This window comes from Hylobates moloch, unplaced genomic scaffold, assembly GCF_009828535.3.
Source record: "Hylobates moloch isolate HMO894 unplaced genomic scaffold, HMol_V3 SCAFFOLD_8, whole genome shotgun sequence".
Lineage (NCBI taxonomy): Eukaryota > Metazoa > Chordata > Mammalia > Primates > Hylobatidae > Hylobates > Hylobates moloch.
The window spans coordinates 26,247,717-26,262,190 of NW_026652283.1; the positions used below are offsets into that span (position 1 = coordinate 26,247,717).

General features: G+C 38.1%; 1 protein-coding gene across 9 annotated transcripts in view; it reads left to right on the plus strand.

Moving 5' to 3' along the window:
* The window catches only part of LOC116472806 (liprin-beta-1), a 160,724-nt gene that overhangs the window by 105,624 nt on the left and 40,626 nt on the right, over nucleotides 1–14,474 (plus strand). For all 9 annotated transcript variants that reach the window (XM_032159905.2, XM_032159906.2, XM_032159910.2 and 6 more), the window contains exons 5-7: nucleotides 6,235–6,321; nucleotides 7,905–8,018; nucleotides 10,164–10,295. In XM_032159905.2, the coding sequence (XP_032015796.1) occupies nucleotides 6,235–6,321; nucleotides 7,905–8,018; nucleotides 10,164–10,295 (333 nt within the window). The remainder of the gene's footprint in view (nucleotides 1–6,234; nucleotides 6,322–7,904; nucleotides 8,019–10,163; nucleotides 10,296–14,474) is intronic.

The following is a 14,474-nucleotide window of genomic DNA, read 5'->3' on the forward strand; positions in this document are numbered from 1 at the left end:
ATCCCAAATGTATATTTTTAAAAGTTGCTATAAAAATAAAAATACTCATAACTTAAAAGAGTTCAGCCATGGGACGTGCTCTCTGCAGGGCTGCTGGCTGTTCTCCCTGAGTCCCCGACTCCCAGCCTCACGAAGCAGTCCCTATCCTACCACCCTCCAATCCCTGCTGCTTTCTGACCAGCTTTGCTTTTCATCTGTGCCTCCAGGAAATGTTTTCTCAGGCCTTGGCAAACAAGGTACATCTTAAGATTGTATCCAGTATGTGATCACAATTATCTTGAATTATTCGGTGCCTCACTGAGACGTCCTAGCTAAAATTAAGGCAGTTTTCCCCTTAGTCTTCAAGTAAACTCCCATGGAAAGTGTTTACAGACACAGAAAAACAAATTGACCAAGTCGGCAGAATTCTTAGTTCACAGAGGTAAAAGATATGCTTTTCATGAAATCCTAGGCCACTGGTATTTGTTAGGATTGAATGGAAAGAGATTTCCCTGTTCCTTTAGGAAAGTGAGTTAAGAAAGCAAAAGTGACAAGAACAATAGGGACTTTTTCTTGGTCTCATGTTATCCTTCCCAAAGTAGAAGACAGATTCCTTCTCTAGATCTTTGTATCCTGTCACATGTTGCTGGCTTTCAACAAATGTTGAATAAATGAGTGAATGAAGATATTGAATGAATGAAGTTGCTGCTGTACTGAGATAGGAGCTGGGGCTTCGCTTCTAGGGACACTGGGACCTTCTTTTTTCTCTGTCCTTCCCAAATTCAGGGGACTTAGATGTATACCTATGACTAGGGTTATATTGTAGTCTAAACATGTACCCCCTACTTGCCCACTGCAAAGCTCATGCCCTCATTCCATCACATCCAGTGAGAGGACAGGGGAGTGGAGTACTGCCACTGCCTGGTTGCTTGGTTTCCAGCATCACTGATGTCATGTTCTTTGACTCTTTGGACAGTAGTGGTGTAAGATGCCTTATTATGGTATTGAACTCGAATGCAGTATGACAGTGCTCTTCATGGCTGAAGGATTCAAGTCTTATCTCAATCTCTCCTCATAGTTCAGAGTCTAGTGGAGAGCAGGCATGCAGTAAATGTTTGCATGCATGGCAGAGGTATAATTCTGAGTACAAAATGCTGTCATAGTAATTATTTCTTCTGGTAACTAGAGATAATGTTTACTTAAAGGAGATTTCATGGACTGAGCCTTACTCTTCCTTTCTTGATACTGAATGTTTAAAAACAGAGTTATGAAATCAAGACTGCGTGACAATTTTAATAACTAGGTTTAAAAATAAGTGTAATGACTGGCTGGAATGTGGTGTGTGCGTGTATTTGTGTATATGCAGTGTTACTAATCCAGCTATGCTTTAACATTTGTTGACCTTAAAAAGGGGGCTGTTTTCTTTTCCCCATTTTAATTTAGGTACTTACCATTCTGATTTAGGAATATTACACTCAAAATTAGTTTCTGTTTTATAAAATAAATAAGCATAATCATGGCAAATCACTGCTTGTATGTTGATTTTGGATTTAGACAGGACAGCAGAGCTCAGGAAAGAACAAAGCAAAACAAAGGGGAAACAGGAAAGACAACTGTAGACCAATGCAAACCAATAGAACCCAGAAAATCAAAGGAAAACACAGCATGATGTTATAAGTAAAAACAGCGGGTGAGACTCCTACCTTCCGTGAAGTAATAACTATCGAAATGGAATGGCGAGTGCATGGGGTTTCATCACGTGCATTTCTCTACTTTAAATCTATTTGAAATTTTCTGTAATAAAAAACATTTTTTAAACAGAGACAAAGGAAAGATGTTAACATTTATTATGTCTTTATGCTTGATTGTAATACTTCATAATTAAAAGGAAGTTGATACAAAAAGCAGGCTTTCTAGCTGGGGAAGGTGACCGCACCCACCTCTAAATATGGGGCTTGTAACTGAGCTCACACCCGACCAGTCAGGTAGTAAAGAGAGCTCACTAAAATACCAATTAGGCTAAAAGCAGGAGGTAAAGAAATAATCAAATCATCTATCACCTGAGAACACAGGGGGAGGGACAATGATTGGGATATAAACCAGGCATTCGAACCAGCAGTGGCAACCCCCTTTGGGTCCCCTCCCGTTGTATGGGAGCTCTGTTTTCACTATATTAAATCTTGCAACTGCAAAAAAAAAAAAAATAAATAAAATAAATAAATAAATAAATAAATAAAAGACTTTCCACTTAGATGGTGAAGGGAACAGTAGATGGTGTTCTAATGTTATGTGTAGCACCTGCCATGTAGAGTCAGGGAATTCGTTTTCCAGGTGAGCTTCCTGGCTGGCTCTAAGATTCTGTAATTCTATGAGGGATAAAGCGTTTTAGATGTGCTTCTCCCCATTGTGCCAGGAAAACCTGGCAGAGGCCATAAGCTCCTTAATTAAATCAAAGTACCAATGTTACAGTTGAGTTAGATCTCCCCCCTGACTCTGCATACACGCTATTGGTTGGATACTGTGCTGTTGAAATCCCTAAGTTGACTCCAATTTCGACTTAGCTGGATTGAATGTGGTCAATAAGGGGTTGCACCATGAGCTAAAGTAGAAAGGTAAAGTGATTTAGGCTTCGCTAATATGCTGTGGAAGTCAGATCGACTCAACAAGAGTTTATACTTAAATACATTTTAAGTTACGTGCTCAGGATTTTACAAGCACCATGGAAGAATCGAAAGAAACATAAGACAGTTTTGCACTGAGAAACTTCGGCTGAGTGACCAACTCACATAAAACTATTAGTCATCTACCTGAGGCAGAATATGATGAAACATTAAAGAGCACAGTTTAAGACAAGACCCAGAAGGTCAGCCAGTAGATGGGGAAAGGAGAATGGCACCATGTAAAGAGGAGGAGGTAGAAATGGGTTATGAAAGATGGATTGATCTGAGAGGGAGGAGTGGGAGGTGAGTAGAGTGTTGGGTGCAAAACCTTGGGATAGTTGTTGTAAAGGAAAATGGAAGAAAACTCATTAAAAGGAATAAATGGAAAATGATAAGTAGAAGTAGTGATTACAGGTCCCAGCAAAACAGGAAATCAAGGCTCCAAACTAGAAGTGGAATGATGAGCTTTCAGGAAGGAGTTAAGAATCAGTTCTCCCAAGCCTGCAGGAAGAAAGAAAGGAAAGAAATAAGAGGTAATATATATTATACTATTATGCACTGAGGAAGAAAGTGTCTAAGGGAGCTCACACAAGATGGCCTTAACTATTGTCCATTACAAAGGCTCTGAGATCACCTCCTAAACATAGTGGGAAGAGAGAGTACAGGAGGAGAAAGGAGCCAGTCTGGATAGAGGTCAACCATGGAGTGCATTCCAGATTATAGAGGACACATAAATAAAGGCCCACTGAGAAGCAAGAAGGGCAGATCAAAATCAAACCTGCAGTCATCTTTTATTCAACCAGTGTTTATTGAACACCTATCGTCATTCTTCCATTCAACAGACATTTAGTTATCACCCACTGTATGTCACATGCCAAGGCAAATCTACTTGCAAAGAATGCAGAGTCTATTAGAAGACAGAGACATGTATGCAGTCAAGTCTAACCTTAGTGCATTCAGAGTAATGCCTGCTGTAATGAAGGTTCATCTAGATACTGTCGCTGGCATATAGCAAACAGTGAATTCAAGGAAGACTTCACAGACCAACCCCTGATAGAGGTGGACCTTAAGGAATGGGGAAAGAAGAAGAAAGGGTGGGAAAAGACGGTCCGTGCAGAAGGAATAAAAGTAGTGTGTGAAAGAGCATGCCATATATGGGGAGGTTTTGAGTGACCTGGTAGGTAGAACGTGGGAGTTGAAGAAACAATAGAGACAATAGGGTATGGATCTTACTGCCAACATTCTTAATGCAAAGGAAACAAAATTGGCAGAAATATAAACACATGCGGACAGAACAGTCTTTACCTACTTAACACAAGGATATATAGCATTGGTTGCTCTTAAATTTTCCTTTATGTTCCGATAGTGAGTTTTAATATACTAAACTACCCTTGAGCATTATGAGTGCTTGTAAGTATCAATACAGAATTGAGAAACATAAATATGCTCATTGTGAGTCAATTTTCAGTATCTGTTTCTATTTGGGGCTAATTTAGGAGAACTGGTTTTGGAACACCTCACTTCCATATCATACAAAGTAGCTTGGGAGGAAACACTGCTCTCCTCTTGCTATAATTTCCTCCAACCAGAAGATCAGTTTTGTTTGGTTTTGCTTAAGACAGTCTTGCTTTGTTGCCCAGGCTGGAGTGCAGTGGTGCAAACATGGCTCACTGTAGCCTCCACCTCCCAGGCTCACGTGATCCTCCTCTCTCAGTCTCCAGAGTAACTAGGACCACAGGCGCACACCACCAAGCTTGGCTAAGTTTTTCTTTTTCTTTTTCTTTTTTTATTTTATTTTAAGCGATAGGGTCTTGCCATGTTGCCTATGCTGGCCTCAAACTTCTGGGCTCACACAATTCTCAGCCTCCCCAAGTGCTGGAATTACAGGTATGCACCAACACCCTTGGCCAGTTTTACTTTTTGTCCTCACTAAACAGCAGTTTTTTTCTACTTACTGAAATGTATCTGTTTCTAAAATATTGTTACTTGTATGGGATTTTAAAAACAGATGCCTGTTAATGTCCATAATGAAAATAAGGAATTTAAAGCTCTACAGGGCCTGTCTTGGCACTTTCTTAAGATTGAGAACATGCATTATTCATCCTGGCTCTTTTCCAAAAAACTGCCCTCGAGAAGTTATGCACAATTTATTTTTATGTTAGTCCCCAGGAATGGAAGTTGTCCAGGCCACTCCATCACACTCTTCATAATACTTGTAATTTAATGCTGGGCACTTCAGTTAACAATATGAGCAGAATTATGCCGTGGTAATTGTAGAGGTATGTGGCAAAGCAGCTGATTTTAAAATTTTAATCCACTCTAAATATGCATTGCACCCTTACTAAATTAGCCTCTGATTCTTAGTGGCCTTTTGGAAAATGTATTCAGTATGCTAAAGTTTTTAGAAAAAACATTCTGAAATTTTCCTTTTCATTCAAGCCCTGTTTTTTTTTTTTCCCCCTTCCCAACACATGACTTTTATTATTCCAAGAATTGATACTGGAAACTGCATTTATTGGAAAGATAGAACAATGGTATCAGTTAATTCTGGAAAAACAGTAGATGTCACATCAGATGTGCCCTGGGCAGTAAAGTTATACAGTTTGTATTTTTTCTGGTTCTAAATCTGAAGGTATTATTTTCTTTTTCAGTTGAACCCTGGGTGGCCCCATCTAACACTTTGGGATTTCAGCTGGCTTTTATTTCTATTGTATTTGAATGAAGAATCAGGAAATTCTATTGGGATTACATTATCTTATGGTTATGCTGAGATTATGAGAGACACCACTTATGCTACTACATACGTTTCAAAATGGTGTTTTTAGGTTTTCTGTTCTTTGTGAGCCTCTTCGTGTGTCTTTTTCGTGAATTTCATGTGAGATAGCTGAGGAAGAAACAATCTATGCGTTGTTTCTCAATCTATACTTCCTTTGGCATTTATACCACGAATAAATATACCGAAACATGATTTTTTTAAAAAAAGTGTGGGGGGCAGGAGGGAGGGGAAGAAATAGTAAGTAAGCATCAATATACGCAGAGCACTGAGCCAGATGCTGGGGAGATTACAAAACAAATTATAGGCTCTGCCCTGGAGTAGAAGGTAACGTTATACAAAGAAGCAAACTCACAAGTTAATAAGATCAGGACAGAAAGTGTTAAAATGCAGATAAGTGAGGCTAGTCGGCACTATCAGGGGAAGTCACTGTGGCCTGAGTGTTTAAGCTTTTGGAGGAAGAGAGACAGACCTCAACAGCCAGGGGTGCCCCCTACCCACTCACAAAGCTTTGCCTGCCCCTGGGTGTGTGTCTGCTCCCAGTGAGGAATACCAGTATCCACTGTTCCTTGTGGGTCATTATTTTCTGCTTGATAAGAAATTGTTTACTTTGGCAAAAACATGCCTATATGCTTAATATGCCTGTCTGACCTCTTCTGTGGTAAATGAACCAAATTGCATTCTCGTATTTTCTGTTTGACAGTGACAGCTGTGCAGATTCAGTTCAGGCCCCTTGGACTAAGAACACTTGTGATTTTCATTTATCTACAATATATCATTCTTAGAGAAGATCAGCCTTACCCATATTACTTCCTTTTTCAGGCAAATGGACACCTACCTGGGAACGGAGATGTGTATCAAGAAAGGCTGGCACGTTTAGAAAACGATAAAGAATCCCTCGTTCTTCAGGCACGTGATTTTTAAATACTGTTCTTTGCTTGCAGCATACTTACAAAGACTTTTAAATTGGGATGGTAAATTCAGATTGCTTGCAGCAATCAGACTGCTAATAGAAATAAGCCTGGTAAGCCATCTGTACACAATAGGGAGTGGTGAGGACTGGGGCAGAATGATGGTGTTTACACCCAGTTTAGAAGGAGCTGCCATCAATCATCGTCAGCTCTTCCAGGGCCAGTCTGAATACAGGCATCATGTTGTCTGATCTGTTCTATTTTTTTTTTTTTTTTTTGGAGGCAGGGTCTTGTTACATTGCCCAGGCTAGCCTTGAACTCCTAGGTTCAAGCAAGCCTCCTACCTCAGCCTCTCAAGTAGCTGGGATTACAGGTGTGCAGCACCATGCTTCGCTGGATCTGATTTTTAAATATATTTTAATATATAGCAGAAATTCAGATATATGAATATAGCATAAAATCTGTATATATGTACGTTTCTATTTCTGAATCTGAAATCTGAGTAAATATATTTAATTTTTCAATTTTAAAAATGATACCCTGTGTGAGACAAAACACAACAGTGACTGGAACCCTCCTTGTGGGCTAAATTTGAGTTTGCTTCTTCATCATGTTTTAAATGCTTGACAAACATTTTTCTTTGGTATATTGAGCAAAATGAATTGAAGTATATTTACTGGGTGATGATTATTGAGGAAAAACTCAAAGATCTGCTATAAGCACTAGAGTTGAAGGACTAGCCCATCAGCTCCTCATGCACTTTTGAGTATATTGAGTTGCCCCCTGGCTTTGAACGCATCTGTGATCAGTGTCATCTTCAAAGAGCTCATGGAATTTGAATTCCCTGGGTTTTGTTTTTGTTTTTGTTTTTGTTTTGGACGGAGTCTTGCTCTGTCACCCAGACGGGAGTGCAGTGGCACAATCTTGGCTCACTGCAACCTCCACCTCCCAGGTTCAAGCGATTCTCCTGCCTCAGCCTCCCGAGTAACTGGGATTACAGGCACATGCCCCACAGCCAGCTAATTTTGTATTTTTAGTAGAGACGGGGTTTCACTGTGTTGGCCAGGCTGGTCTTGAACTCCTGATTTCAAAGTGATATGCCTGCCTCAGCCTCCCAAAGTGCTGGGATTACAGGCATGAGCCTCCATGCATGCTACTTCTCCCCCGCATCCCCCACTGGGTTCTTTTTCTTATTCTTCTTGAAGCATCAAATTTTTGATAATTTCTATTTCAAACATTAACTTTGTTTCATCTCTTATACTATCTCCACGCTGCCCCCAAAAAGATAACTTCTGTGCATGCTGTCTCTCATAAATGGCTGAAGTAGCTTTAACCAAAAAGTATTGTATATTCCTAATCTACACGATTTTCTCCAAATTGTATAGGCCTCCTTAAATCAAATAGCAACATATAAATAGAAATGTGAGGGACCACTGTCTTCTTGGTACTTCTCAGATTTTTTTTCTTTATAACCATATGAGTGGTAGGATCATTCCTTTTTTTGTTCCATTTAGAGAAATAACGTATGCAGTGGGACCCAAATCCTTTTTCACTCATTGCATTATTTTGCTCTAAATACAGGTAAGTGTGTTAACAGACCAGGTGGAGGCTCAGGGAGAGAAGATTCGAGATTTGGAGTTTTGTCTTGAAGAGCACAGAGAGAAGTTGAATGCCACAGAAGAAATGCTGCAGCAGGTGCGTGCAGAGGCCATATCCGAGATGGGATTTACCTGCTGAAGTATTTGAGATGCTGCATTTCTATGTTGCGTTTGCTCTGATGCAGCAGTAAGTTTCTTGATTCATTTAGACCAGCACATTAAAAAAAAAAAAAGAATTGAGAGTAGCAGAATCTCAAAACATGTGCACACAATAGAGTTTATGTAATTAGAATCTGGAGCAAAATGTCAATAGGATTGTGGCTTATTTTAATTTTCTTTTTTTGCATTCAGATGGTTTCCTCTCACCCATAGCATATGGTTTATAACTAAGAAAAAAGATAATAGTAAAAAATCTAAGAATCCAATTTAAAAATGGGTAAAATATTTGAATAGACATTTCTCAACAAATGGCAAACAGACATATGAAAAGGTGCTCAACATCATTGATCATCAGAGAAATGCAAATCAAAACTATAATGAGATACTATTTCACCCCAGCTAAAATGGCTTTTATCCAAAAGACAGGCAGTGACAAATGCTGGCAAAGAGGTGAAGAAAAGGGAACCCTTGTACACGGTTGGTGGGAATGTAAATTCATACAACTGCTATGGAGAACAGTTTGGAGGTTCCTCAAAAAACTAAAAATAGAGCTACCGTGTGATCCAGCAATGCCACTGCTGGATATATACCCAAAGGAAAGGAAATCAGTATATCGAAGAAATATCTGTGCTCTCGTGTTTGCTACAGCTCTGTTCACAGCCACCAAGATTTGGAAGCAACTTAAATGTCCATCAACAAATGACTGGATAAAGAAAATGTGGTACTTATACACAATGGAGTACTATTCCGCTATAAAAAAGCATGAGATTCAGTCATGTGCAAGAACATGAATGGAACTGGAGGTCATTATGTGTAAAATAAGCCAAGCACAGAAAAACAAACACCTCATGTTCTCATTTGTGGGATCTAAAAATAAAACAATTGAACCCATGGAGATAGAGAGTAGAGGGGTGGTTACCATACTCTGGGTAGGGTAGTGGGGGATGAAGGGAGAGGTGGAGGATGGCGAAGGGGTGCAAAATAATAGTTTCCATGAATAAGGCCTAGTATTTAGTAGCATGTCAGGGTGACTATAGTCAATAATAATTTAATTGTACATTTGAAAGTAAGAATATAACTGGATTGTTTGTAACACAAAGGATAAATGCTTGAGAAAATGGAGAGCCCGTTTTCCATGATGTGATTATCACACATTGCATGCCTGTATCAAAACATGTACCCCATAAATGTATATTCCTACTATGTACCCACAAAATTAGAAAAGAAAATATCTAACATATAGGAGAGGCTCTGTAAGGTCATGGATGGAGTATGCACTTGAGCAAAACTCATAGGTTTCCATTCCTGCTGTGTTTTTATTTTTTCTTTTTCCGTGTATGACATTAGGCAAGTTCCTAACCTCTCTGTTACTATGTCTCCTCATCTTTTGATTAAGGATAATAAGAATTTCTACCTGATAAGTTTTTTGTGAGGATTGAAATAGTATTTGTTACAACTGGTGCCTGGCATATAGCAAACATAGTATCATCATCATCAATGTTATCATCAGATTGAAGTATATATATATGGTTTATGCATGTGTATCTACACAACATATGTCTCAGTAAACTGACATGTGCTTATTTCTGTTCAAAGGAGGGTAACTAAAGTGAATAGTTCTTTATTTTATTTTATTTTATTTTTGAGACAGAATCTCAGCCTGTTGCCCAGGCTGGAGTGCAATGGTGTGATCTCGGCTCACTGTAATCTCCGCCTCCTGGGTTCGAGTAATTCTCCTGCCTCAGCCTCTCAAGTAGCTGGGATTACAGGCCCCCACCACTATGCCTGGCAAATTTTTGTATTTTTAGTAGAGACAGGGTTTTACCATACTGTCCAGGCTGGTCTCAAACTCCTGACCTCAAGCAATCTGCCTGCCTCGGCCTCCCAAAATGCTGGGATTATAGACGTGAGCCACTGTGCCCAGCCTCAAGTGAATAATTTTTTAAAAGTGTGTATATTCAGTAATTATACTTTACTATATCCTGTACTTGATAGGTGCTGCTTTATGCGATCATAAATGAGGTAAATTCACATGCACCTGTTTATAATAGACTTTTTGAATGTATCTCTTAAATTCTAATAGGAGCTTCTAAGTAGGACATCCTTAGAAACTCAGAAGTTGGATCTGATGGCTGAAATATCTAACTTGAAGTTGAAACTGACAGCTGTAGAGAAGGACAGATTGGATTATGAAGATAAGTTCAGAGACACAGAGGTGAGTGATACAGTCTCTCTCTCTCTCTCTGTCACTCTGTCTCTGTCTCTGACACACATACATTCCTAGGGCAAAGTTGAAATTCCCTGGAGGTGTGCAAGGAAGGCAGTTAATTACTATGTGCCTTATCCTGCTTCATTTTAAGAATAATCTTTCATTACATTTACTTTTTATCACTAAATGCTAATGGCAATTTTTATTTTTAGACTTTTGATATGAAATATTAATCCTTTTATTAACCTTTAGAAATACTTTTGACTTTAGGATATTTGGAGCAGCCATCCATCCATACTGGTTTTCTTAATTTTGTAAATAATGGGCTTAAATACATGGTTTCACTAGTAGTTATTATTTAGGCACACTGATTATTTACTATGTAATTGGATTTTGAGAATCTGTATAGAAAACATGCTAACATTCTATACTCACAAAATCACAGACAGAGCTTTTTTGAGGTTTTTAATTTGGCCTTCTACTTTTGGTCTATTCCACATGTGAATCATTCCAATTAAATAAGGCTCACTGTACTTCTGCAAAAATCAGGGTACATTCTATAACTTGAAGTATCCATTTTAGTGGCTTAACAAGCTTTATTGTTTGTTCTGTTTTGTTAATTCAGGCCTTCTAGATTGTTTGCTTTGTGACATTTGGCAAGTTCTTAACCTCTCTGTTGATTTTTGGTGGAGAGAGAGAGCATATCCATTTGAAATATACATTTGAAATGAAGTATAAAGAGTTGCAGAAATTCCTTTTCTCTGAGGGCCATCTCCCCTCCTTTTTTCTTCCTATTTTGTTTCCTTGGCTGGAGTATGGAAAGGTGTCGTGCTGGATTAGAAAGTGGGTACCAAGGAGAAAGGAGTGAAAATGGTTTACATATTTTTCCCTTCTGTTTTTATTTCAAACATGTATTTCATGCTGACTATAAGCCAGCATGGTACCAGGCATTACATGCATTATCCACTACAGGAAAGTTCTTTATAGATCTGGAAATAACAAGTTTTACTCCACTGCTATTTTCAAAATTAAATTTTCTGTCAAAGATTCAATTACAGTGGAAAGTCTTGGTATATGTCTTGCTTCCTCCATAGCAAAAGGAAATCTTTCATTTGGTTCATGTTTTAATCTTTATTTTTTTTTTTTTGAGATAGGATCTTACTGTGTTGCCCAGGCTAGTATGGAACTCCTGGCCTCAAGCAATTCTCCCATTTTGGCCTCCCAAAGCACTGGGATTATAGGCATGAGTCACCATGCCCAGCCATGTTTTAATTTTAAAACTCTTTGTCAGTCGCCTATGTTTCTCATTTGATCAAAGCTGGGGCTCTTAAAATAGGACTTAGAAAGGTACCCAATTTAAAATTCTTGGTTTTGTATTTTCTCTAAAAATCTCTTTGATATTTTCCTCTTTCCCCTCTTTTTGTCAGGTCCTAACCCCATAGTCGCAGGGTAAAGTAATAGTAAAACTCAGTCAACGGATGGGCAACATGGCAGTGGAGCTAGCTCTGCTGCAGGGAAGAATTTATGGTAGATATGGTTAGAGGTAGTCTTCTACATTGCATCCAGGGGAAATATTCACCTGTTGTTGACTTAATTTGGATATGAGGTGTTAACCAAATGTTGGGACTAAATTGCAGTAGATGTGTTACTTATTTTTGTAAGAGCCCAGGGTAATGTTTATATCTCTTGAGTTTGGCTGCTTTTTAAAATCAAACTTCTTTTCCCCTACTTTTTCATTGTTTCACTTTTGCACTCTCAATCACATATAAAGTGATCTTGTCATCAGACTTCCAGTACACTCGATCCCTGATAATCTTCTAATAAAAATTCAGTGTTATTTCTAAAACGTATGCACATACCCAGAGATTAGAGCATATGTGGTAAACTTTGTGATGTTACATATGAAAATAATTAAAATAATCTTCACTATTAAACTAACTTGAATATTCTCATGTTCTTGTTATCATTCCCTTAATAAAAATATTTTCCTGGGTGTTTCATGAATCCATAATATTTAACTTTCTGTTAGAATTTTAGATTATTTGGCTATTAATTTCCAAGAAAATATTGGCATGGGGAAGAAGTATAGGCATTTCCAAAGGACTGAGGGTACAAGTCTCTAAACTTTGGAAGATTCAGGACTTGTCCCTGGAATTGCTAACGGGAGATGATTAGCATCATTCAACAGTGCCCCCTTGTGGTAAGAGCATACATGTCAGAGACAGTTCCTGCAGGAGCCCTGAGTTCTCTGAAAAGGAAGAGAAAGGGAACAGGGATTTTCTTTTTTAAAAGGACTGAACTTCTGATAAGAAATTGATTGAAGTAGTTTGTATTCTATTTTTTAAAGTTTTACATTAGGGAGCCATTTCCAGATTTTCCAGCTTGTGTTGTCAGAGGAAGATGTGATTTATTTCAGGTTGGAAATTTAGACCGTATTTAAAGTATTGCCATGAAATATAGTTGAGTAGTTTTTTGTTAAAACAGATAAATTATCCCAGTTTACAATTCCATTTTTTTTCAATGGTTTGTTCTTTCCACCAGCAAAGAAGAAAGGAAGCGGTAAAATACAATAGCAGATAAGAATTCAATGGTATTTCTTAGCAATGAGAAAGTAGGAAAATATATATTTAGAAAGATCATATTGATGAATATCACTAAGGACTCATATTATGCAAGGATGATTAGTTTAGATAACTGGGAAAAGCTGATTTTTTTCTTTAGACTTGAATTCTGACCTGTTAGTTGAGGAATCACAAATATGTTATTGAATAATGTCAAACAGTTCTTGACCTAATTCATAAGAAGAAAATATATATCATCTAACTGAAATATTGTGCCATTATTAAGGTGTAATTGTATAACTATGATAGGTAATGTTTTGCCCCATTTTATAAGAGACCACAATTTAAAAGCCTAAGGGTTTACTGGGAACTGTATTTTATTGTAGCGTCCCTTCTCTTAGCCTTTGTGAACTTGAATCATTACACTTGGAAGCTTAAAATAATTTCTATTTACAAAGTTTTATTTCTTATAGCATCGTTCTACTTGTAATTTGTGGCATTCGTGGATAATTTTGTCCTGTAGTCTATGAATTTGTGATGCAGGAATACATGCATGTCTTTGTAAAAAGAGAGAAGCTGGCTGGGCACAGTGGCTCACACCCGCAATCCCAACACTTAGGGGGTCCAAGGAAGGCTGATCACTTGAGGTCAGGAGTTCAAGACCAGCCAGGTCAACATGGTAAAACCCCCGTCTCTACTAAAAATGCAAAAATTATCTGGGCATGGTGGTGGGTGCCTGTAATCCCATCTACTGGGGAGGCCGATGCAAGAGAATCACTTGAACCCTGGAGGCGGAGGTTGCTGTGAGCTGAGATCGCGGCACTGCACTCCAGCCTGGGTGACAGAGCGAGACTCCCTCTTAAAAAAAAAAAAAAAAGGAGAGAGAAGCAAAAATATAGTAACCATTGTAGGGATCTTTGTGACTTGTAGTAAAAATAAATCATCTCCCACGCAGGGTATTTGAGTGTCTCTTTTGGAGGAGTTAATATTGCTTAACATTCTAATTTCCTTTCCTACTCTCTGGACTCTGGACACAAATACACCATTATTTCTCAGAATACTTGGACAAGTTTTATGAGCAAATTGGTTCTCTAAAAAGTGACACTAAATAAAATAAAAAGTGGCAGTAGAAAAGATACAAAATCGTGTTGTGTCATGTAAACATTGGGATTGGTTTCTCTTTCATTTTCTAATTACAAAATTAGGTGAACTGCAGGGCCCTCAACCACTTTCCAGTTGAGAGTTGTCATTAAACTTACAGTAAACTCAATTCCCGATAATCTCCTAATAAAAATTCAACACTATTGCTAAAATGTATGCACATACCCCAAAATTAGAGAATAGTTGAGAAACTTTGTGATGTTATATATGAGAACAATTAAAATAGTCCTCAAAATTAAAACTGATTTGACTATTCTCATGTTCCTGTTATTCACTTAATAAAAATAAAACATTTCCCTGGCTGTTTCATGAATCTTAAGGATTTATGGCTTAAAGGATTTAATTTTCATTCCATTCTCCCATATTGGGTTGACGAGCAATCCATATTTTTGTGGACAAAGGAAGAAATTACAAATTTTTTTAAATGGCCATTTATCATTGAGAAGGTTCAAAAGGTAAGTGG